Genomic DNA, 26,727 nt, shown 5'->3' with positions numbered 1-26,727 from the left:
TTTCTTCTGCAAGTGCAAGATTGGTACATCATTCTCAAATCAATACAAATGATTCACCACATAAACAAAATGAAGGATAAAAGCCACACATTCTTATCAATAGATGCAGAAAAAGCATTTGATAGAGTCCAGCAACTATTTATGATAAAACCCTTAGCAAAATGGGAATTGAGAGAACATAACTAAACATGATTAAGGCTGTATATGACAAACCCACAGCCAGCAAAATACTCAATGAACAAAAGCAACAAGCATTCCCCTTGAGATTGAGAACAAGATAGGGATGTCTGCTTTTACTTCTCTTGTTCAACATAGTACTAGGAGACCTGGCCATAGCAATCAGACAAGAGGAAGAAATAAAAGGCATTTGAATTGGAAACAAAGAAGTAAAGCTATGTTTATTAGCAGATGGCATGATATTGTACATACAGAACTCTAAAAAGTCCACCAAGACCTGATAAATGAACTCAGGAAAGTAGCAGGATATGAAGTTAATAACCAGAAATGAGTTGAATTTTTATATGCCAATAATTAGCTATCGGAAAGGGAAATTAAGAAAACAATCCCATTCACAATTGCCTCAGAAAGAATATAATGCCTAGGAATAAATCTAACCAAGGATGTAAAAGGCTTGTATTCAGAAAATTATAAGACACTAAAGAAAGAAATTGAAGAAGATACAAATAAGTGGAAGCACATATTATGTTCATGAATAGGACAAATTAACATCATTAAAATATCCATACTACCCAAAACAATTATAGTTTCAACATAATTCCTATCAAGATGCCAAAGATGTATGTCACATAACTAGGACAAATATTTTAAAATTCATATGGAATCCCAAAAGGCCCCAGATAGAACTACAATCTTGAGAAGAAAAACAAGGTTGGAGAAATCACGCTACCTAATATCAAAATGTACTATAATGCCACAGTAAGCAAAATAGCATGGTACTGGCATAAACACACACACATATATCAAAGGAAAAGTGTAGAGAACTCAGAAATAAACCCATACCTTTATGGTCAATTAATATTTGATGGAGGAACCAAGCACATGCAGTAGGCTAAAGACAGTTTAATCAATAAATGGTATTGGGAAAATTGGACAGATACATGCAGAAAAAGGAAATAGACCACCTTCTTATACCATACACAAGAATAAATTCAAGATTAAAGACTTAAAAGTTAAATTAAAAACCATAAAAATCTAGAAGAAACCATAGGCAGTAAAATCTCGAACACTGCTCATAGCATTATTTTATCTGCACATCTCCTCAGGCAAGGGAAACAAAAGAAAAAATTAACAGATGGGACTACATTGAACTAAAAAGTTTTTTTTTTACAGCAAAGGAAACCATCAACAAAATGAAAAAACCCACTGAACAGGAGCACATATTTGTCAATACATCTGATAAGGGCCTAATATCCAAAATTTATAAGGAATTTATAAAACTCAACACCAAAAAATATTTAATTAAGGAATGGGCAAAGTACCTGAAGGGACACTTCTCCAAGGAGGACATACAGATGGCCCATAGACATATGAAAAGATTCTCAGCATCACTAATCATCAGAAAAATGCAAATTAATACCACAATGAGATATCACCTCACACTTGTCAGAATGGCCATCCTCAATAAATCAACAAATATCAACAAGTGCTGCCAAGGATGTGGAGAAAGGGGAACCTATTTTGCACTCTTGGTGGGAATGAAGATTGGTGCAATCACTGTGGAAAGCAGTATGGAGATACTTCAGAAAACTAAAAATGGAACTGCCTTATGACCCAGCAATTCTACTTCTGGGAATGTATCCAAAGAGACCCAAAACACTAATTCAAAAGAACAAAAGCACCCCTATGTTCACTGCAGCATTATTTACACTTGACAAGATAAGAAGCAGCCCAAATATCCATCAGTGGATGAGTGGATAAAATAACTAGGGGACATTTACACAATGGAATACCACTACTATGCAGGTATTCTACATTTTACCCTTTGTGACAGCATGGATGGACCTGGAGAATTATTGTAAGTGAAATAAGCCAGTCGGAGAAAGACAAATACCACATGATTTCACTCAGGTGGAATCTAATGAACAACTTGAACCAACAAGCAAAATAGAGACAGACTCATAGAGAGAGCGCAGGCTGACAGCTGTGGGACTGGGGGCTTTAGAACATGGAGAGACAGAGCAAAAGGGGAAAAGGACCCATGGTCATGGACAACAGTGTGGTCATTGATGGGGGAGGAGAGTATAAGGGGGACAAATGGTAATGGAAAGAAATATAATCAAAAATAAGTTTTAAAAGAGAAATACATGAGATTTTTTTTATCATATTAGTTATCTATGATAACTGTATATACTATTCTACATACACATATTAACTAGGATCAAATGCCATATTACCTACACTAGCTTATTTTATTGTGCATTTCTGTTAACCTCATGCTTTACATTTTTCATCAGAAAATCAAGGACTCAACTAATTGATATCCAAAGCTCTTCTCTCTTTTTTTTTAATAAAACTTATTGTGGTAGAATTGGTTACTATTAACATTCTAACTCTGTTTTGTTTGCCTTTGGGTGAACAAGTATCAAATGTAAGTGATTTTTAAGTCTATGCTATTAACATGAAATTCTGTCTTCACCATTATTATGAGAAATAAAAGTTTTTACTTTCAAATCTACTTATGGAATGTGGTTTGTAATACGTTTTCTTTTTAAGCCAAGAGGGAATAAAATGAATGTGTTTTTGCTGAGAAATGTTCTCCTTTATGTTTTGGAATGGTTTCAGAATTGCTGTGTTGGTTATGGCATGCCACAGTATTGCTTTTGCTGGTAAAAGCTAAATATGAAAGTCAACTAGCTAGGAAGTGCTTACCAGGTGCAAATGGAGAGGCATAGCTCCCAGGACCAACATCTAAAAGATGGCTTAACTATCCTCTGTCTAGCCATTCACTTTCAGGTTTTCACAAATCTAGTGTGTCATGCATCAGGGCAGTGCAAGTCCTTCTCTGAGAGCACTCACAGGTCCATTCATGCTGCTACTCCCACCTCTGAAAAGGATAATGTAAATATGTACCAACTTAGAATGCAAAGAATCAGCCAACACTAAGTTTTTTATTTTAAAGAAGTTGACCCTGATTTGGCATGTTCTCAAGCAAATGAGGATTCCAAATCCACAGTCTTATTGGTCTAAAACACACTGTCTTGACTGGCCAGAGTTTAGCCACTTTGGTGAAGATGTGAAAGGAGATATAGATGCACAGCTCCAGTTAGACTGGGAAAGTCTCAGTCTTATTGGAGCTCTCTTAGAAGGGTCAACTCAGATGGCAGGAACACTGTGCAGAAGGCTTGGCAGCCCAGTCTGTGCATTTTCCCTGCAATGAAGAGTGCATGAGGGGCTCTGTAAACAATGGCTGACCGACTCTGGTTATGAATTTGAGCCCAATTACTCAGGAGGACTCCTTTCTGGCATTTGAAGTTTGTACTGAGAGCTTCCATTTCCTTCCCCACCTCTCATTTCTTAACCTTGTGTGATATGGATTCTGTCTACACCATTCTATGAAGAAAACAGATGTTGATATAAGAGTTGGGTTATTACCTCTTTTTTCTTTACCTGATTCCAGATGTAACATGTCAATACAGAAAACTGAAAAAGAACAAAAAACACCTTAAATATGGATAATCCTATCAAGTATTAGTTAATTTGGGTATATTACCAACTAATCTTTTTATGTGTATCAACATACATTCTATTCATTTAAAAAAATGCCAAAAGCCACAAGCTGATTAGGAGATTTATCCACTTATGAAAATATCAGTGTTCCTCACAATGATATGTTTACACTTCCTGCTGCATAGAATTCCATCCCATAAATTCCTTAATACTGTTACTAGACACTTAGGGTTTATATTTTTCCAAAATTCTGCATCTTTGCTCACAGCTCTGATGATTTCTTTGGGATAAACTCTAGGTAAGAATGGGGGTTTAAAAGTCATGTCTATTTTAAAACTTTCAACAACAAATTACAGCAAAAACAAAACTTGAGAGTGGGGCTGCTCCCAATATGTTTACTCACAACTCGACGTTTTGATTCTTTGCCAACTAAGGAAAAAAATGTCAGGTCCTTTTGTGTGCTCTTTAACATCCCTCATGTTGCACTTTTTCCCTTTTACTGGTCTTAAAGATTTACATCTACAAATAAATCTTGCTCATTCTTAATGTTCCAGAATTGACATTGTTTCCCTACAAAAGTTCCCCTTTTTAACAATCCTATTCATCCCACCAATCATGGCCTTACTCGCATCAAGGAATTTGACACTGCATAAACCCTTGTCCTTACCTTTTTCAAGCACGTGTATTCGGTCTTCAGTTATACTTACTTCCAGAACAGTATGGGCCCCATAGACTGAGGCCCAATTCACTTAACGGCACGGTGTTTAATAATTCAACTTACCAGGGGTCCTCTCAACGTAGTAGGGGGAAAATTTCCATTGGGACTGCGAGTGCACTGACCAAACCATCTTTGTAATCTTGAAATCTGGCAGGCCTTCAACCACGAAAATCTCAAGTATTGTCCCTAATTATGCTTGACTAATGCCGAATTAGAGCAAGGGCCCTGGCACAAGTGCCAGTTTGGAAGCCCCAGGACAAAAGGAGAACCTTAAGGATGCTGGCCCTTAGGGGACCCACTGTCTGGGCTCTGGGTTTCTATTTTCAGGTCGATGCTCTTTATTCTTCCATCCAGTGTTCCAGAAAAGCCGCCATGATGACTCCGCCAGTTCTTGTTTCCTTTCCACCCTGCCTTAGTGGGAGGCGGCAGTGAACCTCCATTTCCGGGAAATCTCGAATGTTCATCCCCCTAGGTGACTTTCAGGACAGACTCCAACGTGGGAGGAATCTGAGCTGCCAGCAGGAGGCGTTCCAACCACACCTAACACACTGCCCACGCGCAGAAGCCAGGCCTTGTAGCCACTGATTGGTCCCACCTAACACGTAGAACACAGCCCAGGCCACGCCCACGAGCAATACATCACTGAACTCTTGAGCTTGCTGATTGTTACATCTGCAGCATCCACTCAAAAAGGTAAATACTCACTGTCCCTCAAGTTTCACCCTGGGGTCCCGAAAAATGAGGGTGTGTTACGAGCTGCACAAGGCACCTATCCGCCACCTCCAGAGTCTCTTTTCATCTTCGTGCTTTCTTGGGATCCTTTTGGTGGCCCTAGTGCTCCTGCTACCTATAAGCTCCGGTAGGAGAAGGGAAAGGGTGTGCGTCAGGGACCAAACAGAAGCGGGTTGGGGAGCAGGATGTCAGGAACAGATGTCAAGTGCAGAGGGAACTTTGCTTAGTAGGCCAGGTGGGAGGCCGAGGACACGGTCAACCCGCATGGTGCGGAGTGGAGGTAGAATGCTTACCCACAGTGCTCAAGGTTGTGCTGTGGCGATTCAGACAGTGAGTACCCTGTAGTGCCCGCAGTGAGGGTTGCTTGGTGGTAGGCACTGAGCCTCGTGGGGCACAGGGTACAGTCCATGTTTTTCAGGGGGCCAAGCTGTTTAAAAGCTTGCAGGTGTTTGGGGACCAAGCCAGTCAATCATGATGGGCAGCACTGACCCAGTGCTGAAGGTAAGGGCTTCCACTTGAGTGTTCAGTTGTGTGCGGAGGTTGCTAGGGCCTCTGCTGTGCCCATGGGGAGGGTTTGTGATGTGTTCCCTAGCAGGGCAATGCCTTGGTGAGTGGGGTGTTGTGCCCCACTGAGTTGTGCAGGGGAATCCCAGGTCAGGTGTTGCCGGGTGTTATTTATGCTTTACAGAAGTGTCCAGTGGTGCAAGGGTGTGGGGCAAGGCAGCTCCCTGGCTTATTTCATATGGGTATTGGGGAGCACATGTTTTACAGGGAGTCCTTGAGTGAGAGGTCCCCCCTGGGATTTAGGGGGATTAGGAAGGACTGGCAGTGCTTTTTGTGCATAATGATAGCAGGCTGCTTGTTGCCCCCAAATCATATTGGTAATTAGTGTGCAAGCTGTTCCTGCCCCACCCACCATGCAGACCCCCACACGGAATCATGTTCCTATGACCAACCAATACAGACATTACAGGAATATTATTCTATTCCTGAATGTCTTTGGGGGCAATGTTTTTTTCTTTTCTTTTCTTTTTTTTTCTTTTCTTTTCCTTTTTCTTTCTTTTTAACTATGTTGGGTCCTAATGAAGGGGAGATTTGAAGCAGGCTAAAAAATACTGGTAGTCAAACCTAGTGAGAAATAAGAGTCATAAGAAATGACCTATAAGTATCATCAATAGGGTTTTCCCCTTCAGCTCATAAACTAAAGCTGAAAGCCATTCACTAAGTTTGAATTGTGTTTCATTAAATGGAATGTTCATTGGAATGAATAGATACAAGTATACATACATGTATATGCTTATTGTATAAAATGTATAGAGTCAAAGGACAATCATTGAATGCTTTGGTGTATTTCTAACTGTCTTTATATGCATATGTGTGTCTATACCCAAGCTATTTGACCCCATTACACATACAGTTTGTATGCTGCATTCTGTCCTTAGCAGAATTCATTCAATGAATATTTGCTTTTTTTATGTACCAGGTTCTTTGCTGGTTCTGAGGATACACTGATGAATAATAGCAAGTCATTCCTATTTTTATGAATAGGAATTCCTTGTTTCATTCCTTGTTCCACTATTCCTTGTTTCACTATTTGTGTGTTTATACCCACACACACTCAGATATAAACAGTGACTGTTTTTTTGCTCACTGTTTGATTCCAGTGCCAGGCACACAGTAGGCAATCAATCAACATTTTCAGAAATTTATTGGGACTGGCAGACAGTAACCAAATCATAATACTGATATGTTATAACCCCAGACAGGTGCTCTGGAGGGAGGGAGCATGGGTCTCTGACAGCATTGAATAAATGACTGGTCTTATACCCTTCAGATAGGGGAGACTCTTCTAGGCCATGAGAAGGGCTTGAGAAGGGCTGGCCATGAGAAGGGCTTCTGCACTTGCTGTCCCTCGATGTGGGAACATTCTCCTGCTGCATTTGAGGTGTTACCCCCGTGGGACCCTCTGGTGAAAGAAAACTCTCTTCAATAAATGGCACTGGTACTTCTGGTCAAGATGGCAGTATAGGTAAACACAGCTTGCCTCAACCACATCAAAATTACAACTAAACTACCGAATATCCATTGAGACGGTAGGAGGGACAGAGACAAAGAATTGGCTGGTCCCATGCCCTAATGTGCCGGATAAATATCAGGAGAGATATCTCAGGAGTGAAGGGTCCCAGCCCCACACCAGGCCTCCCAACTCAGGGTTTAGGTGCCAGGAAGAGTAATCTCCACAACTTCTGGTTGTAAAACTAGCAGGGATTGAGGCTGTGAAAGACAGAAGCTGCAGGAATCCCTGGCAGTTCCTCTTAAAGGGCCCACACACAGATTACTCATACTCACTCCCTCTGAGCCCCAGCACAGAAGCAGCAGATTGAAAGTCACCAGAGACATACACAGAAGAAGTGAAATGTGTGGCATCAGGGTAACTGCTGAGGGACAGCTTTCTTCCAGACAGAAGTGCTGGCAGAGACCACTGTTCTTTTTTTGAGCCCTTCCCACCAACAGCCACAGAGCCAGCAGGCAGGCACTGTATCTGACATTCCATCAACCTGGCTCACACAGTTTGCCCCACCCTGGTGATTCCCTAAGACCTTGCCACAACCAACTTCTGGGCCTACCCAAACTGTTTCCAGTGGCTTTACCATACAAATGGCTTATCTTGGCCCATGCGCCAGATTTTCCTAAATTCTCTCAAACAAGCAGCATCTGCTTTCAACAAGCCCCATACCTCTTACTAAATTGCCCCAGTCCAGCCTTGGTTCACAGCCTGGCCTTGCCTGGGCACCTCCAAGCCCAGCACAAGTGACAGCCATCAGCAGAACACTTTGTAGCTCATGCTGTGTGACCTCGAACAGAACAGAGATGGTAGCTGACCTTGGACATAATAACACCAATCAAGGCTCAATTACAACAAGAGGATGCATACATCTCACACAGTGGGTGCACCTCAAGTACCCAGCTTGGGTAATAAGGGAGGTTGTGCCACTGCACTCTACAGGACACCTTCTACATTAGGCCACTATGCCAAGCCTGGTAGATGTAGAAGCTCTCCCTGATACATAGGAAAAAACACAGGGAGGCTGCTGAAATGAGAAGACAAAGAAACAAGGTTCAAATGAAAAAAACAGAACAGAACTCCAGAAAAAGAATAAACAGAATGTAGACAAACAACCTACTAGATGCAGACTTCAAAATACTGGTTATAAGGATACTCAAGGAACTTAATGAGAATCTCAACAGCATAAAAATATTCCAGTCAGAAATGAAGCATACACTAATTAAATAAAGAACAATGTACAGGGAATCAACAGTAGAGTGGATGAAGTTAAGAATCAGTGATGTGGAAGGTAAGGAAGCAAAAAACAACCAATCAGAACAGCAAGAAGAAAAATGAAATGAAAAAAAAATGAGGATAGTTTAAGGAGACTCTGGGACAACTTCAAGCATACCTACAATTCATACCATGGGGGAGCTACAAGGAGAAGAGAGACAGAAATTGGAAACCTATTTGAAAAAATAATGACAGAAAACTCCCCTAACTTGGTGAAGGAAATAGACATACAAGCTGGGAAGCACAGAGACATCCAAAGAAGGTGAACCCAAAGAGGCCCACATCAGAACACATCATAATTAAAATGCCAAAGGTTAAAGACAGAGAGAAACTTAAAAGCAGCGAGAGAAAACCAGTTAGTTATTTATAAAGGAGCCCCCATAAGGCAGTCAGCTGACTTCTCGAAGAAATGTTAAGGCTAGAAGGGATTGGCAAGAAATATCAAAGTGATGAAAAGCAAGGGCCTACAATCAAGATTACTCTACCAAGCAAAGCTATCATATAGAATTGAAGGGCAGATAAAGAGATTCCCAGACAAGAAAAATCTAAAAGAGTGCATCACCACCAAACCAGTATTGTATGAAATATTAAAGGGTCTTCTTCAAAAAGAAGAAGATTAAAAAATATGAACAATAAAATGGCAATATGTACATATTTATCAACAATTGATTCTAAAAAACAATATAAAAAAGAAAAACAGAAACAGAATCACATACAGAAAGCAGGTTGATGGGTGTCAGATGGATGGAGGGTTGGAGACATGAGTAAAAGAAGTGCAAATGGGTACTTACACAATGCTCACGGAGATGTAAAGAAAGAACATATATGTATGACCCGTGTACATGGACAACAGTGTGAGATTGCCTGAGGGAGTGGGGAGAACTGGTTGGAGGAGGCGAAAATTGGGACAAGTGTAAGAGCATAATCAATAAAATATAATTTAAGAAACATACTGGTAAAACTGAAAAGCCACATGCAAAAAGATAAAACTAGAATTCTATGTGACATCATACACAAGAATTAATTTCAAATGGATTAAAGACTTGAATATAAGACGTGTAACAATAAAATACATACGAGAAAAGATAACTATTAAATTTATCAACTTTTGTCTCAGAAGGATTTCTGTAAACTTGACTCCAAAGGCATAGGAAGTGGAAACAAAGAGTTAAATAAATGGAACAATACTTAATTTAAAACCATCTTCACAGCAAAAGAAACTGTTAATAATACAAAAAGGCAACCAACTGAATGGGAAAAAATATTTGGAAAAGATACCTCTGACAAGGTGCTGATTTTTAAAATATATGAAGAAATCATACAGCTCAACAACACAATCTGCTTAGAAAATGGGCAGAGGACCTGGACAATTTTCCAAGATGGCCTCCAATATATTAAAAGATACTCGACATCACTAGGTATAAGAGAGATGCAAATCAAAACCACAGTGAAATACCACCTCACACCTCTTAGAATGTTTACTATCAATAAGACAAGAAATAACAAGTATTGGAGAGGTTATGGAGAAAGAGGAAACCTCATGTACTTCTGGTGGGAATGTAAATTGGTGCAGCTACTATAAAAAACAGTATGAAGGTTCATCAAAAAAATTAGGAATAGAGCTAACATATGATACAGCAATCCCTCATGTCGTCATCTACCAGAATAGTTTGAAAGCATTTATTAAGATAGAGGGTACCTTATGTTCATTGCAGCATTATTCACAGTAACCAAGACATGGAAACAACCTACCTGTCCTTTAATGGGTGATTGAATAAAGAAGATGAGGTATATATATGCAATGGAATACTACTCAGCCACATAAAAAGATTAAATATTGTCATTTGAAACAACATGGATGGATCTTGAGAGTATTATGCTAAGGAAGTAAGTAGCCAGAAAAAGACAGAAACTGTGATTTCACTCCTATGTGGGATATAAAACAAAAAAGCAACAAATGAACAAACAAAGCAAACAAAAAGAACACTTACAGACAACAAAATGGCAGTAACTGGAAGGGAAGAGTGATGGTGGGGGCACATTGAAGTTAAAGGGAGGGGAGGGAAGGAGACTAAACTCCACAGTAGAGTACACAGATGTGCTAGTCCAATGTTGTACACCTGAAATGTATGGAATGTTATTAACCAATGTTACCCCAGTGAATTCAATTCAAATGTCACATAAATTTTGTTATTTGTTAGAAGTGCAAATATGTGTCTTTTAAAGTTTAATATCAATCTGATATAAGACCAATCCAGGGAATCAGAAAAGTTTCTCAGGGATCAACACAGATCTACCCGCTTTCTCCTTAGGTCCTTAACCTGGTAGGAGAGGCCTCTGCATTCTTCTAGCTCTTTAGGACTCTATGCGTCTTCAGTACATTATTTTATGCAATAGTTTTATCACATTTGTTAGGCTTTCAAGCCCACAGACAATTTAGAGGAAGAAGAATTGCTAAAGTAGAAGCAACAGTATTCTAGGGAGGAAAAAAAACTACTACCAAAAAAAATGAGAAATAAAAAATTCTAATGGCATAATGATATGACCAAACAGCTGCCTCAGAGAATTTTTCAGGCCAAGCATGACCCATTGATTAGTGAGGGAAGAATAAATTATATTTAAAATAATGTTAAAGTTATAAATGTTGATATTTAATTGGCATCTATTCACTTACAAAGTGCTCAGTTCACTGATACTGAAACATATGAAGTCTTACAGTTTGAAATAGTTTAGTCCAGATTTTGATCTATGAAATGTGCAATGATTATTTAACAGTCAGTGCTTATGATAGCATTTCTTGAGCACCCACTAGGTGCAGAGTATAGTAGGAAAAGGCCTATTGTCCCTGACCTCAGGCACTCGCATTCCAAGAGAAGTCTGTGCCTGAAGTGACAAGTCGTCATCATCATCAGTTTGTGTTTCAAACTGTGGAAGGGTAATCTGATCGGGGGCTATAGGAGAGAGGTAAGTGTGAAATAAATTCAGAAAACAATGGTGAAGGTTGCATACTTATAAATATCTTTTAAAACCAAAAATATTGCTGCTGTCTCTTCAATTTACTGTTGAATGAATATTCACCTTACTCTCTGAGAAACTAAAAGCTGATGGAATGTTGCTTAAATCAGGTGTGGCACAGCATCCTGTAAAAGAACACAACAATCACTTAAAACCTTGCCAACAACCTTTCCCTTTATTCTGTCCTACCTGCCTGCTGCCAGGGTATAATCCATGGCTGGGCGAAAAGGAGAAAATGCTTTACTTTCATGTTCTCATTCTGTTATACCTAGATGCCTGTGGTGCTCCACCAAGATATATATCTATGATGCTCCAAGATCAACCTAATGATGTTTATCAACCCGGGGACCGTGTAGAATATCAGTGTCGCCCAGGATACATGCATACTCTTTATCCTCTATTCTTGTCTTCTGTTTGTCAGCCTGATAACACATGGGAACCTCTCCATGAGGCTTGTACAAGTAAGGACACAAAACCGTTTACTTTTATTGATCTAGAGACTTCCACATATTTTAGACTTCATAGTTCTCTACTGAAATGATGGTTTTCTTGTGTGAAGTTAGATTTTAGATTACAATGTATTTTTTCAGGCTTTGAAAATCTCCAGGACATTTTTAATTTGGCTATCAATTCTCTTGAGAAATGTGATTCTTAAGTTCAGCCATTTGTGACAACATGGGTGGAACTTGAGAATAACATGCTAAGCAAAATAAGTCAGTTAGAAAATGCTAAGAATCATATAACTTCACTCATATGTGGGATATAAAACTGAAACTTATAGACACAGGCAACAATTTGGAGGTTATCAGAGAAAAGGGGGTTGGTGGGGGAAGATAGTAAAGTGTAAAGAGGATCAAATACCTGGCAACATAAATGATTTCACTTTAGGTGGTGGGTGCACAATGTAATATGCAAATCATGTACCATAGAAATGTACACTTGAAACCTATAGTACACTTGAAACCTTAAGGTTTCAAGTACACTTGAAACCTTAGTAACCAATGTCACCCCAATAAATTTAATAAAGACAAATAAGAAAGAAACTATTTCCATAAATTAAATAAAACAATGTAGATTTTTTATTTTGATTCAAATCTGTGTTGACAGTGGTGTAAAACAACAAATTTGAATTTTTTTTTTTTAGAAAAACCATGCCCACAGCTAAGAGATCCCACAAATGGTCAAGTGGTCTACGTAAATGGAACTCACCAGTTTGGTTCACAGGCTCACTATGTTTGTAATGATGGGTAAGTTGCTCTAGAGAGATAAGGTAAATGTTACCAGTTCTATTTGTTTGGCTCTCTCCTAAGCATTCCCATAACATTGATTTCATCTTGCTTTCTGTGTGACAAGTTGTATTTACAGCCAATCAACTCTTGGGCTCTTTGTGGAGATCAGTGTGTGATACATAGAAATTTAAATGAAAGGAAAGCAAAGTCATATAATACTATATGTAATAATAAGTCTATTGTAGGCATTAAAAATGTAGTAATCATAGTGACATGGTCCCAAATTAAATTACAGAAGGCTTGAGGGTGTGTAGGAGAGACAGGGAGTGAGCCAAGGGCAGAAACTAAGACTGCTCACTTTCTGGAATGTATGTTGAAACTTTGAATCAACTTCCAGAGCTATTTCAGAATAGTGTTAATAGAAGAGCTGTTACAGGTCTTATTTCAAAAGGAGTTGCTGACCACCAGATTTCACCACATCCTGCTTGCACATGAACTTTTCAGATTATTGCCATCCAACACTCAAAGGGCTCCCATCATTTCTTCCTCTACAGACTCTGCACCTGTCCCAGAACTACCCCACTTATTCCTCTTCTGCATCCCCTTTTCTACAGCAAGGGTGAATTCCTTCAAAATAATTTATATCTTTCTCCTTAAAACTATAAAAAGAACCCCATTAAACCCAGGATGGCAGAAATGTTTGCCTTCTGCATCTGTCCCTGCTGCTGGTAGTTCAGACCACATGTCCCAGGACCTGGTTTGTTTTGTTTTTTCTTTGTGTTTTTCCCTGACTAGCGTGTGGCTACTCAATGAATCTGTTCTTTCAGAAAAGCTTCAGGATGTGAAGGTCTATGTTGAACAACTTTATCCTATGTGGTCAGAGAAGCTGCTTGATATGATTTCTATCTGTTTCAATCCTTTTGGATAGTTAATGTTAATTTGTGACTGATCCTATGGTCTATCCTGGAAGATGTCCCAAGTGCACATGAGGAGAATGTGTATTCTGTTCTATGGTGCTTTATGACTGTGAAATCTAGCTGATTAACTGCGTTGTTGAAGTCCTCTTTCCTTATTTTCAGTCTTGTGCTATCTATTATTGTGATTTTGATAGTAAAGTCTCTAACTATTATTGGAGATAGGCCTGTTACATAAAAATGTGTATTTCTTCCTTCAGTTGTCAGTTTTTGCTACATATATTTTGAAAGTTTGTCAGTAGGTGCATAAATGTTTATAATTATTATATCTTCTTAAAGTACATAAAACTTATTAAAATATGATGTGCTTCTTGTGTCTTATAACCTTTTTCAATTCAAAGTCTGTTCTGTCTGAATTAGTATAGCCATCCTGCCCTCTGTTGGTTATAATTTGCACGGAACATCTTTTTCCATCCTTTCACTTTCAACTTGTTCATGTCCTTGAATCTCAAATTAGTTGCCTGTAGACAGCATAAAGTTGGATCTTCTATTTTTTATCCATTCTACCCATATCTGCCTTTTGGTTGTAGTGTATAATCCACTGAAATTTAAAGTAATTCCTGACAAGAAGGGAGCTATTTGTTTTCTGAAAGCTTTTTATTTTGCCCTTCATTTTGTGCATTCCTGGTTTTTATTAGCTGATTTTTATAATGAAATGTTGGAATTCCTTTCTCATTTCTTTTTGTGCATATTGTATAGTGATTTTGTCTGTGGTGCCCATAGGGATTACATTTAACATCCTAGAGTTATATAACACTGCACTTTGAATTTATACCAACTTAACTTCAAAAAATTACAACAATGGATTCCATCAGCTCCATCTCATTCCTCTATAATAATTGCAATACTGGCTACTTCTTCATATTTATTTTCATTGTAAGATTAGTTTCTTAATCACATAGAAAATAATACGTGTTTATAAACCTTTGTCACAATAATGCTAGCTTTAGTAGTTACTCATGTATGTACCTGTACGGAGATGTTGGCCTATACAGCATGAGTTACTCTCTAGTGTCCTTTAATTTCACCTTTTAAGACACTCTGGAGCATTTTTTGCAGTTGAGTTGTAATGATAACAGATTCTCTTCACTTTTTATTTCTGGGACAGTCTTAGTATTTCTCTCACTCTTGAAACACAGTTTTGCTGTGTAGAAGATTTTTGGTTGACCATTTTTTCCGATCCCTTTTGAGTCTCCTTTTAAAAAAAAAAGATTTTATTTATTTATTTTTAGAGAAGGAAGGGATGGAGATAGAAAGAGAGAGAGAAACATCAATGTGCAGTTGCTAGGGGTTATGACCTGCACCCAGGTATGTACCCTGGCTGGGAATTGAACCTGCGACACTTTGGTTCACAGCCTGCACTCAATCCACTGAGCTACACCAGCCAGGGCCCTTTTGAGTCTCTTACTTCAATGTCTTCTGGCTCCCAGGTGTCTGATGAGACATCTGCTGATAATCATATTTAGGATCCTTTGTACCTGATGATTCACTGCTCCCTTGCAGCTTTCAGAATTCTCTCTTCATAGCTGCCTTTGGAAAGTTTGATTATTATGGGTCTTACTGTGGGTCTTTGATTTCATTTTACTTGGAGTTTGATGAGCTTTTTGGACATGTATAGTCATGCCTTCTATCAAGTTTGGGAAGCTTTCAGTCATTATTTCTTTAAAATTCTCTCAGTGCCTTTCTCTTTGTCTTTTCCTTCAGGGATTCCCATAGTGCATAAAAGTTGGTCTGCTTACTGGTGTCCCACAGGTCCCACAGGTCCCTTAGGTTCCCTTCACTTCAATCTTTTCTCATTTTTGTTTCTCAGACGAAATAATGTTCATTGTCCATCTTCAAGTTTGCTGATTCTTCCTTCTTCCTGCACAAAAGTGTATTTAATTCATCTATGTAATTTTTTATTTTAGCTGAACCTTGGACTCCAGAATTTTTTGGAAAGGTGTTATTTTTAGCATTTCTACCTCTGAATTTATATTTCCATTTTGTTTACACATTGTTTTCCTCACTTTATACATTTCTTCCTATAGTTCTTTGAGCATCCTTAAGACATTTATTTTTCTCAAATTTTACTGAGGCCCCAGGACCATGAATCTCTGGCAGAGACCCCTCTGTTTACATTGGAGTAGGCTGTGGAGAGCCCTCTTTTCAACTTCTTCTTGGACACAAATTGTTGGGATGGCCTGACTTCTTATTGCCGTCATTGACAGCAGAAAGGCGCAGGCAAGCACAACACTTGTAACACTTGTGGCTGGTGTATTCCTGGGGAGCAGGAGGAGCTCACTGATGCCACCCCACAGGTGAGGCTCCCAGTGCTGGGTAGGCTATTTCTGGAACTGTAGTCTGACAGAGTGTGGTGCCCCTCCAGGCTTTTGCATACAAACATCAGATGCTGTTAGTCAGGAGGATCCACTCCTTTTTGATTTTGGATTTGAGGTTCTCAATAGTATCACTGGGCCCCCCACCTTGAGAGTGATAGATAGTCTTGCCTATCTGGGTATTCACAAATATCCACATCTCTGCAATGGCCATTCAGCTGTCTCATGAAGAAAACGAAGACTGTGGCACTGGAAAATGCAGGTTTGTCACCAAGATGGCCTCCAAAAGAAGTCCATGCAGTTCAATGACTATCTTAAAGTCTTTTTATAGTACATGTCCCCTTATATCTTTTGGCAGAAATACATTTTTGTTGATTTACTTTTCCTTTGAATGGGCCATACTTTCCTTTTTCTCTATATGCCTTATAATATTTTTGGTTGAACTGAACATTAGGATCTAATAATGGGGGTAACTCTGGGTATCAGATTCTCACCATTTCCTAGGATTTGTTGTTTCTTTGCTTGTTTATTTGTTTGTTTGTTTGTTTTGATAGTTGAAAGTGCCTCTGTGCTCAGATTCAGCCCAACATGTAAACTGAGATTTTTCTAGGCATGTGCTGTGGTTTCAAATGTTACAGTTTTTAATGTCTGTCTCCTGAAAGGGGAAGAAGTGAAAAATGTAAGACGGAACTATGAGGATTGCGACTTGGGGGAGGGGACAACAGTGTCTGCCCAACTCTCTGTCTGCTTCTCTGTGATCAGAAACAGCAGGCAATATAAGAGCACAGATCCCCAAGGACACGGTCCATTTTGCCTGCCCTGGGTCCCTCGGGCTGCTTATAAGCTGCTCCAGAAACACAAGCACAGCTGCCTGCTGTGAGAGTGGAATGGGCAGTTACCACTGTGCTAAGAACTGAAAGTGACCAATGTTAATGCAATTTGCCTATCCAGGTCTTTCTTGGAAGTTGCAAGCCTTCAGCAGACTCCACAGTTCCCAAATAGTTACGTCAGGCAGATTCTAACAGTGGAGTTATTGTCTAGCTGGGAAGACATATTTTTGGTGCTTCCTATCCTGCCATGATCCCAGAATTCTCTCCTAATATAATATAGAATCAATGATGAGCCTTGGGGGAAAATTCAGCCGGAAGCAAGTACATGCAGTTTTACTATTTTTTAATTTGATCAAGTGAGAATATCCCATCACTAATAATATAGAGAGAGCCTGTGAGTCATCTTGTGAAGCACCAAAAGGTTAATGCACAGACCAGCAATTTTCAACCAGTGTGCCGCAAGAGGCACACTGCTGTGTTGCGAGGATTTTTAAAACATGCAATACCTGGCTATTGAGACAAGGGCACTGACCCGTTTTCCTTTAGACTGTCAAATAAAAAGTTTCATCAGGTAGGGGTCTTCCTGAGCCATTCTTAAGAAGATACTCCAAACCGAAGAATATGCGTAACTCCCAAAACTTGCCTAGCACTCATTGCATTCCAAATGTTAATTTACCTACTACTCAAAACAACCCCACAATATATATACCATTTCCATAGGTGAGGAATTTAAGATCGAGAAACATTAAGGGACTTGCCTAAGCTCAAAAAACAAGTCAGTCTTGGAGCTGGGACTCAAATCCAGAAAGATGAGCTCTTGGGCCAGATCTCTCCACTCAGTTGTTGTCCTGACTGAGCAGAATGGCGTGAGCAAGGACATAGAAGTGGACATGTGATCTGACTGCCAGAGGCAGCAAGCCCCAGTCTGTCAGGCATGACAGATTTCTACAGACATTTTGCCCCAGGCCAATATGTGTTCATGTGAAGAATCTCTTTAGTTCATTAAATTGCAGATGTGGCCCTGGCTGGCATAGCTCAGTGGATTGAGCGCGGGCGGCAAACCAAAGCGTCGCAGGTTCGATTTCCAGTCAGGGCACATGCCTGGGTTGCAGGCCAGGGCCCCCAGCAACTGCACATTGATGTTTCTCTCTCTCTCTTTCTCCCTCCCTTCCCTCTCTAAATATAAATAAATAAAATCTTAAAAAAAAAACTGCAGATGTGGTTAGCACGTCCTATAAATGCCACTTAAGAAACTTCTTCCTGGAGCTACTGTAGTGCAGAAAAACAACCCCATAAAAAGTTCTTTGGTATTATGTAGTCTTGTTAACTGAGAAAGAAAACAATCATTTCTTTTCTCATTTAGTTATTACTTAATTGGGACAAAAATTCTCTACTGTGAGCTTTCTGGAACTACTGTGGAATGGAGTGGAAATCCCCCACAGTGTGAAAGTAAGTATATTCTCTCTTGAGAATTTAGAGCAGCAGTGCTCAAACTCTGTCCTGTGGGGACTCCTTTATGCCTTACAATGAACAAAGACCCACACGGAGCTCTTCTGCAGGTGGCTTAGTGCTACTGATATTCTTTATATTGGAATTAAAACAGAAGTTTTCTAAATAATCACTTACTAATTCATTTTTTAAAAACAGTAAACTCAATACATGTTAACATATGCAACACATTTTTTGTTTAAAATCAAAATTTCCAAAACAAATATGGAAAAGAATGCCACTGCTTTACATTCTTGAATCTCTTTAGTGCCTGACTTAAAGGAAGACCTCCAGATTCACTCCACTGCATCATCAAACAGTGTGAAGCCACTGGAAAATTTCACTGTACACTCTTCTGGATGACAGTGAAAAAGAGACAATAAAGTCTTGGCCTACCTGTAAATTATTGGTTTAAGAAGAGATGTTAGCATTTCTCAACTAGCACTGAGTTTTTCTTAATCAGAAGTATATATTCTCATTAAATTGTCAGCATGTGTTTTGATGAGAAAAAAAAAACACCCTTAGCATGGCCTTACAGATAAATACAGGTATTTTATTTAGGTATCTTATATGGGTATTTAAAAAAACAGGTTTTATTCTAAAATTTTATTTCTCTATTAGTGGTTTAAGTTGAGACGGTACATTTTCTCAAAGAAACTCTCTTTTAACCAGATATTGGATTCACAACTAGATTGTAAAAATCCTATATTATTGAATTTATTGAAGGTAGTTCATAGGACATTACTAATACACATTTAATCTTTCTCATTTTACCTTTTATGTCTGTTTTTTTCCTTAAGGAATTTTGTGTAAACCACCTGGACAAATAGCAAATGGAATATACACCAATAGCCACAAGGACACATTTCAATATAATGAAGTAGTAATTTATGTTTGCAATCCTTCAAATGGACCAGATGAATATTCCCTTGTTGGAGAGAGCAGGCTTGTCTGTTCTGGGCATAACCACTGGAGCAGTGACCCTCCTGAATGTAAAGGTAAAAATATTTCCATTTATTTCCATCTCATTCATAAATAGTGTAGAAAATTTTACTAATTTTTTGGTAAACAAGTTTTTTAAAAAGACATTTTGCTTGTTTTCCTTGTTAAATTGGCTTCTAATTTAATTGAATATGTGTCAAGCACAATAAAAAATAATTCTAGTTGTAGAATTGCCCACTCTTCACACCACATGTTTTTTGGTATTCCTGTTTAGACATTGTTAATTACTATGTATATGCGTGAATTGAAATTTTCTGGTTCACAAACATCAAAAATCACACATTGGCTTTAAGAAAGTTTTATGTTATTATATGACAAGTATGACAGCTCTTTATACTTGTGAGATCTGGCTAAAGGAACTGGGAGAATAAATTGTAAGACTAACCCTCTCACCAACAAGACTGATAAACTCTGGACCACATATATAGGCATATCTTGTTTAATTGTGTTTTGCCTTATTGTGCTTTGCACACATCACATTTTTTGCAAATTGAAGGCAATACCATAACCAGAAAAACAATTGTGACTTGCTTTACTTGGATTCTCACTTATTGCTATAGTCTGAAACAAACCCACAATATCTCAAAAATTTGCCTATACTTAAACAACAATGTTAAAGATATTTAAGCATGGCCAACAACAGGGAGACATTGGAGGGTATTTGACTCTTGAACAAAAGGAACCAGTGAAAAACAGCAAAATATTTTCTCTTTTCAAGTGCATATGGAACAATCTTTAGTACCATATTCTAGGCAATATGTTTTTAAAATTTTTTTATTTCAGAAATTGAAATTATTCACAGTAGAGTATCTTTACAATGGAATGAATGTAGAAGTCAAAACAGATATCTGTGAAACCCCCAAATATTTAAAAACTATGCACAACACTTCTAACTAAACCACAATAAAAGTAGTCACAAGGAAAAATTAGAATGTTCTGAATTGAATAAAAAATGAAAACAGAATATATCAACATTTTAAAAGTTTTGGAGTACAGCAATAGCATTGCTAAGACAGATATTCATAGCATGAAATACTTATATTAGGACAAGAGAAAAGTTTCAGATTTGATCATCTAAGCTTTCAACTTTAAGAAACTAAGAAAGAAGAGCAAATTGAGCTCAGACCTAGGAAACAGAAGAAAATAATCAAAGCAGAAATCAATAAAATTGAAAACAGAAAAATGTAGGGAGAATCATTGAAAGCCAACACCTGGTTCTTGGAGAAGAGCAGTAAGATGGATAAACCCGTAGTGAGTCTGAGAAAAAACACAGAAGATACAGACCACCAATATCAACAATGAAGAAGAGAACATCACTAAATATTCTGCACACTTAAAGGGCAATAAAGGAATAACGTACAACTTTCTGCCAACAAATTTGACACATAAGCCTTTTCACAAAGAGAAATGCACGCCCCATGTCATCACTAGGAATTCTACTAAACATTTAAGGAATAAATAATAACAGCTCTACATAAACTCTTCAATAAAATACTGTAAGAGGAAATAGTTCTCACTTCATCCCATAAGGACAGCATTACCCTGATACCAAAACCAAGCAAAACATTGCAGGAAAAATTAAAAACAATATCCACTATGAACATAGAACCAAAACCATTAAACAAATCAAATTCTGTCATGTAGAAAAATAAGAATGGATCATAATCAAGTAAGATTTTTTCCATGAATCCAAGTTCAAAACTTAATCAGTATAATTTACCTTCTAAAGAGACTCTAAAGAAGAAAAAACACATAATCTTCATAACAGAATTTGACAGAATTCATCATCTCTCATGGTAAAGCTATTTAGCAGACTAGGAATAGAAGGAATTTAACTACCTCAACCTCATAAAAGGCACCTACAAGAATCACACAGACAATACACTTGACAAAATATTTCTTTTGCAACTGAGGTAGGAATGAGACAAGGATGTCTACTCCTACCACTCTATCCATCATTATGTACTGAAGGTTCTATTGAGTGCAATAAGGCAAGATATAGAAATAAGCATACATAAGGGAAAGGGAGAAATAAAATGGACTTATTGGGTTATGACATGATTGTCTGTGTGGAAAATATGAAAGAGTGAACGAAGTCTTACCAATGTTGCAAGACACAAGCTCAATGTACAGAAATCAATGGTATGTATATAACTAGCATGAAATGATTAGAAATGTGAAAAGTATCATTATAACTCTGAACTACATAAAGTAGATACAAATGAATCTAACAACACTTATGCAATATTTGAATGGTTAGGACAACTAAACACTTAAAAAAATTAAAGAAGATGTCAATAGTGAGCAATTCATCGTTCATGGGTTACAAGAATCAATATAATAAAGATATTGATTCCTTGTAACTGATCTATAAATTGAGTATAATTCCAATAAAAATTCCAGCATATGTTTCATAAAAAATTGATAAACTGATTCTAAAATTTATATGGAAAAATAAAAGCATTAGAAGAGTCAAAATAATTTTGAAAAAAAATAAAAGATTCATTCTATCTGATGTCAAGCCTTATACAACACACTACAATGCATATAATAGAAAAAGAATGGCACAGAATAGACAATCTAGAAGAGCCCCTTTCATATGGGCCCAATTGATTTTATCACACATGTACAAACAAATTCAGTGAAATAAAAGGTAAAGGTCAGGCACAATTGAACATCAATATGCCATGAAAGACAACCACAACCCATGTTAGCACCATATTCAAGCATGCACTAAAAACAGATCTTAGACTTAACCTAAAGTCAAAATTATAACACTTGTACTTGAAAATAAGATCATATTCATGACTTGGCCAAAGATTTCTTAAGTGCAAAATTGTGATCCTTTAAAGAACTGAAAGCTTCTGCTCTCAAAAGATATTGTTATAAGGATTTTTTAAAATGAACCAAAGATTGAAAGAAATTATTGCCAAAGCACATACCTGATAATTAATATGTATCAAAATATATAAAAATCTCCCAAAACACAATCATTAAAAAACAACCCAATTGTTTTAAATGAGAAAAATATTTGATTACACCTATTTTGTCAAAGTAAACATATGGATAGCAAAAAGTACATGCAAAGTTGCTCAGTATAATTAATAAATACAGAAATATAATTTAAAACTACAATGAGATATCACTAAACATCTACTAAAATGTCTGGAAATAAAAACAAGATAGAAAATAAAAATAACATCTTCTGGCAAAGGTACGGAGCAATTGGGACTCCCATGTATAGTTGTTAAGAATGCAAAGTGGTAGGTCCATTTTGGAACACTGTTTAGCAATTTCTTATGAAGTGAAAGATACACTTTCCATACAATGCAGCAATCCAAGTAAATTAAACTATGTTCACATAGAAACCTATATAAGAATATTCATAGCAGCATTAGTTGTAATCACCCCACATTGGAAACATCCACATGCTTCTCAGCTGGTGAATGAATGAACAGCTGTGGTACATCCATATAATGGCTTAACATTCCTCAATAAAAAGCAATAAACTTCCTCTAATCCACACAATGACACAAGCAATGATTTTCAAATGCATTATGCTAAGTGAAACTAGCAGCACTCAGAAGTTGTAATCCCATTATGACACTCTGGAAAAGAAACAGTCTAATGATACAGATCAATGGTTGGCTGGTTGGGGAAGGTGGTTGGAGGTGCTTGTGGGGAGAGTTGATTACAAAGTGGCACGAGGAAATGTTAGAGAATGACAGAACTCTTTTATGTCCATTGTGTTCGAAATTACATGATCAGTATTTGCATTTATTGAACCTCATACAAGCTATACACTTAAAATGGTTTTACTGAGTGTCAACTATATACAGTAAACCTAACTTAAAATCATTACCATGACTAACGGCAGTTTAGCACAACACAGAAATGGTCAGTGAACATGAAATGAGAGCAATAGATATCCAACCTGATTTGAAAATGTAGAGACAGAGAGAGAGAGAGACTTACAACCTGGGGAAGAGGAGCAAGCAGTCAAACATGCATGTTAATGGGGGCTTCAGAAAGAGGGAAGACAACAGTATGGAACTATTTGAATAAATAGTGTTCAAAAAAGTATCCACATTATGTCCAAAGCAACAATGCACAAGTCCCGGAAATTCAGTGACTGTAGCAGGATAAATAAATGTTTTAAATTTATCAAGAACCCCCCACTAAACTAAACACATCCTGGTTAAACTTCTGAAAACAAAAGATAAAAAGAAAAAGCAGCCAATGAGACAAAAGAGACTTATTACATTGCCCCCATCCCTCTAAGTAAGAATGACAGCTGCCTTCTTCTCAGTGTGGACACAAGAAGACAATACTATTTGATAATGTGTTGAAAAAAATAACAATAAAACAGGTAACAGAAATCTCTGTCAAGGAGAAATCTTTTAACACTGAAGGCCGAAATTAAAAAACAAAAAAAAACCCAGCAACCTTTTGAGACAGAAGGTAAGAGAAGGGTCACTACCCTAACTTAATTGCAAGAACTGCTAAAGGAAGCTGTACAAGTTGAAGGGAAAAGATACTTGATGGAAACTCAGGTCCATGTGCAAGGAGGAAGAGCCCTCTTCTGGCTTAAAGGGCAGCTCATTATGGACCCTTATGTGTTGCTCAGATTTACTCTCATAACATGTTCTCTTGTGCTTAATGCGCAGCCCAGCGTTTTCTTTTGTTTGTTTGTAACTTTTTTCCAAATTTTGCCATGCCCATTGTTGGATCCTGAAATCAGTCTAGAGGGTGGTGCCCAGCATTTTACTTGCTCAGAAGTAGAGCAGAATGGTAAATACCAGAATACATGGGTACAAGGGCTAATATCAAGCTTTAACTTTATTTTAGGCCTGTGGGATTACAATAGAAAATGTTTTTGATCTCTGAGTTCAGTGCAAAATATTTGGAGCACAGTCCTAACTCCAGTGGCTTTTCTATTTCTTGAACACCCCAGTTCTTGTATGTTGATACCTGATGACTTTCTCTCTGCATATCTTTGCATGGCTACCTTGTTTTCAACATTTGAGCTCAAATATTACCTTTTTACAAGCCTCTACTTCCTGCCTCTCTAAAAGATCAAGGTACTGAATCAGTGTCAGCATAAAATTTATTTATTTATTTATTTAAAGATTTTATTTATTTATTTTTAGAGCGGGAAGGGAGGGAGATAGAGAGAGAGAGAGAAACATCAATATGCGGTTGCTGGGTTTATGGCCTGCAACCCAGGCATGTACCCTGGGGGGAATCGAACCTGGGACACTTTGGTTCCCAGCCTGTGCTCAATCTACTGAGCTACACCAGCCAGGACTAGCATAAAATTTATTTTAAACAATCCCTAGAGCTAAAGAGCATCCAAAGTTGTTTTGAACTTCCCCGAAAATTGTATGTGGTAGTCAGGACTTCCTCAAAACTTGTCAGTAATGGGAAAACATATAGGAAACCAATAATCTATCATGACAGTCTATTGTAGGTGGGAAAGATGATAAAAATGACAAATAATGTCTTAATTTTTTTAAAATTAACATTCTGCCTTCCATTTCTTCTTTGTCCCCAGGGGAAATTACTATTTTGCACTAGTTTTTTCATTCCTACGTTAAAACAGCTTTCCATTAATTCTAGAACTTCTTTGCTTTTCAGTGGTCAAATGTCAATATCCAGTGCTTGCAAATGGAAGACTGGTGTCAGGAGTTGGAAAAACATTTTACTACAAGATAATGGTTATAGTTGAATGCCTGAAGGGTTTTTACCTTGAGGGCAGTAACATTATCTCATGTGGACCTAACAATACTTGGGAGCCTGCAATGCCAACATGTGTTAAAGGTACAAAGGGTGTCTTTTATTTCTAGGTTTTATTTATCAGATATTAAATATCAATGACACTGAATAATTGAAAAGAAGCAGTTTTTGTAATTAATGCTATCTCATATTCATTTCTGTGACAGGTGTATGCCATAAAATTTGTGCTTTTGTAGGTTCTCAGCACACTACATACATCACGTAGGTGTCTGTTCTTCAGCATTTATGTGTAAAAATGTATAGCAATCATTTTTCATAGTAAATTGAAGCATGAAAATTTTTACCTAATGGTTGATCCCGTCTTTATTTTTTTCCAGTGTCAACACCTCTCAATACAAAACCTACAGTTTCCAGTGTCTCAGGTTTAGTACTTTCTGCTTGTTTTTTTTCAAAATTGTTTAACTGCTAGGTGACTTTAAAAATCCTTTAAGTATCTGGTAATTTACACTCATCCATCATTTTTAGTAATGAAAGGAGAAAGAACACATTCACAGCCATTGTAGTTGTTACACTTAGTGATTCTACAACTATTTGCCACAGTTTGCAGACATTGGGACAAACGTGGGAACAAGTTAATAAACCTTAAATGTGTTTTCTCGTGTGTAAAGTGAGTTAATGCCTTCCTCACTGGGTGACAGTAGAGTTAAAGTGGGATGCACTTGGAGCTCTTAGCACAGTGCCTGTCATACAGGAAGCTCTTAAGGAAGTTCATTTATGACTTACAGCATCACTCCAGTCATAATACTAGTGACGAGGAACGCCCATGGCTTTCTTTGTCAATACACCTATTTTCTATGTCACTAACTTTATTAATCTGTTATTTTAAAAACAATCTGCTGATAACTTTACAGGGTATCTTCATGATTCAAGATGATGTTTTATTTCCTGGACTACAACCAGTTTTGTTCCTAGTACAATATGTAGTAATTAATATGTAAACTGGGAAGCTTCTGCTGTCTCTAGAACAAGACCCCCACCTTTCCCTTCCTCATATAATTATTCTTTTGCTCTTTACTGGGCATTTTTATTTAGGAATAGAAAGTAAATTTCATAGCAACTGAAAGGCAGAAAAATTCTTTTGTTATTGAAATGTAATGGAGGACTTCTTGCATGGACTTCTGATGAGCTGCTCTGCTTAAGCCTTGGGAGATTATTTTGGTATGGTGGACAGAACAGTCTCCCTGATTTTGGAGGTGCTGTCTCTGGCTCCTCTCTGGTTTCAGCAGAAACAGGAGACAAGAACAATGCAGTAGTCACCACATACACACAGTTTCACTTTCTGTGGTTTCAGTTACCCGCAACCAGGGTCCGAAAATATTAAATGGAAATTCTAGGAATAAGTAACTCGTAAGTTTTAAATTATTTGCCATTCCAAGCAACATGATGAAATCTCACACTGTCCCACTCTTTCCCACCCAGGGACTCATGCCCCGGTTCAGTGTATTCACTTCACTTCTTCTCATCACATAGGCATTGTACCATCTCACATCATCACTAGAAAAAGGGAGAGTGCAGTACAATACGATATTTTCAGAGGGAGAGACCACATTCACATTATTTTTATTACAGAAAGTTGTTATAATTGTTCCATTTTATTAGTA

The 26,727-nt window shown here is 37.7% G+C and overlaps 1 protein-coding gene across 1 annotated transcript; it reads left to right on the top strand.

The window, feature by feature from the left end:
- The first annotated feature begins 5,143 nt into the window (after positions 1-5,143).
- On the top strand, positions 5,144-25,331 carry LOC123818318 (membrane cofactor protein-like). The gene is made up of 7 exons (XM_045838378.1): positions 5,144-5,264; positions 11,765-11,953; positions 12,637-12,739; positions 18,204-18,289; positions 19,129-19,326; positions 24,968-25,150; positions 25,303-25,331. The coding sequence occupies exons 1-7, from the start codon at positions 5,144-5,146 to the stop codon at positions 25,329-25,331; spliced, it is 909 nt and encodes a 302-aa protein (XP_045694334.1).
- The last annotated feature ends 1,396 nt before the right edge of the window (positions 25,332-26,727 follow it).

This window comes from Phyllostomus hastatus, unplaced genomic scaffold, assembly GCF_019186645.2.
Source record: "Phyllostomus hastatus isolate PE091 unplaced genomic scaffold, TTU_PhHast_1.1 phas_contig_283, whole genome shotgun sequence".
In the NCBI taxonomy this organism is placed as follows: domain Eukaryota; kingdom Metazoa; phylum Chordata; class Mammalia; order Chiroptera; family Phyllostomidae; genus Phyllostomus; species Phyllostomus hastatus.
Note: the sequence above shows the minus strand (reverse complement) of the source record. Positions and strands in the feature narration are given on the sequence as shown.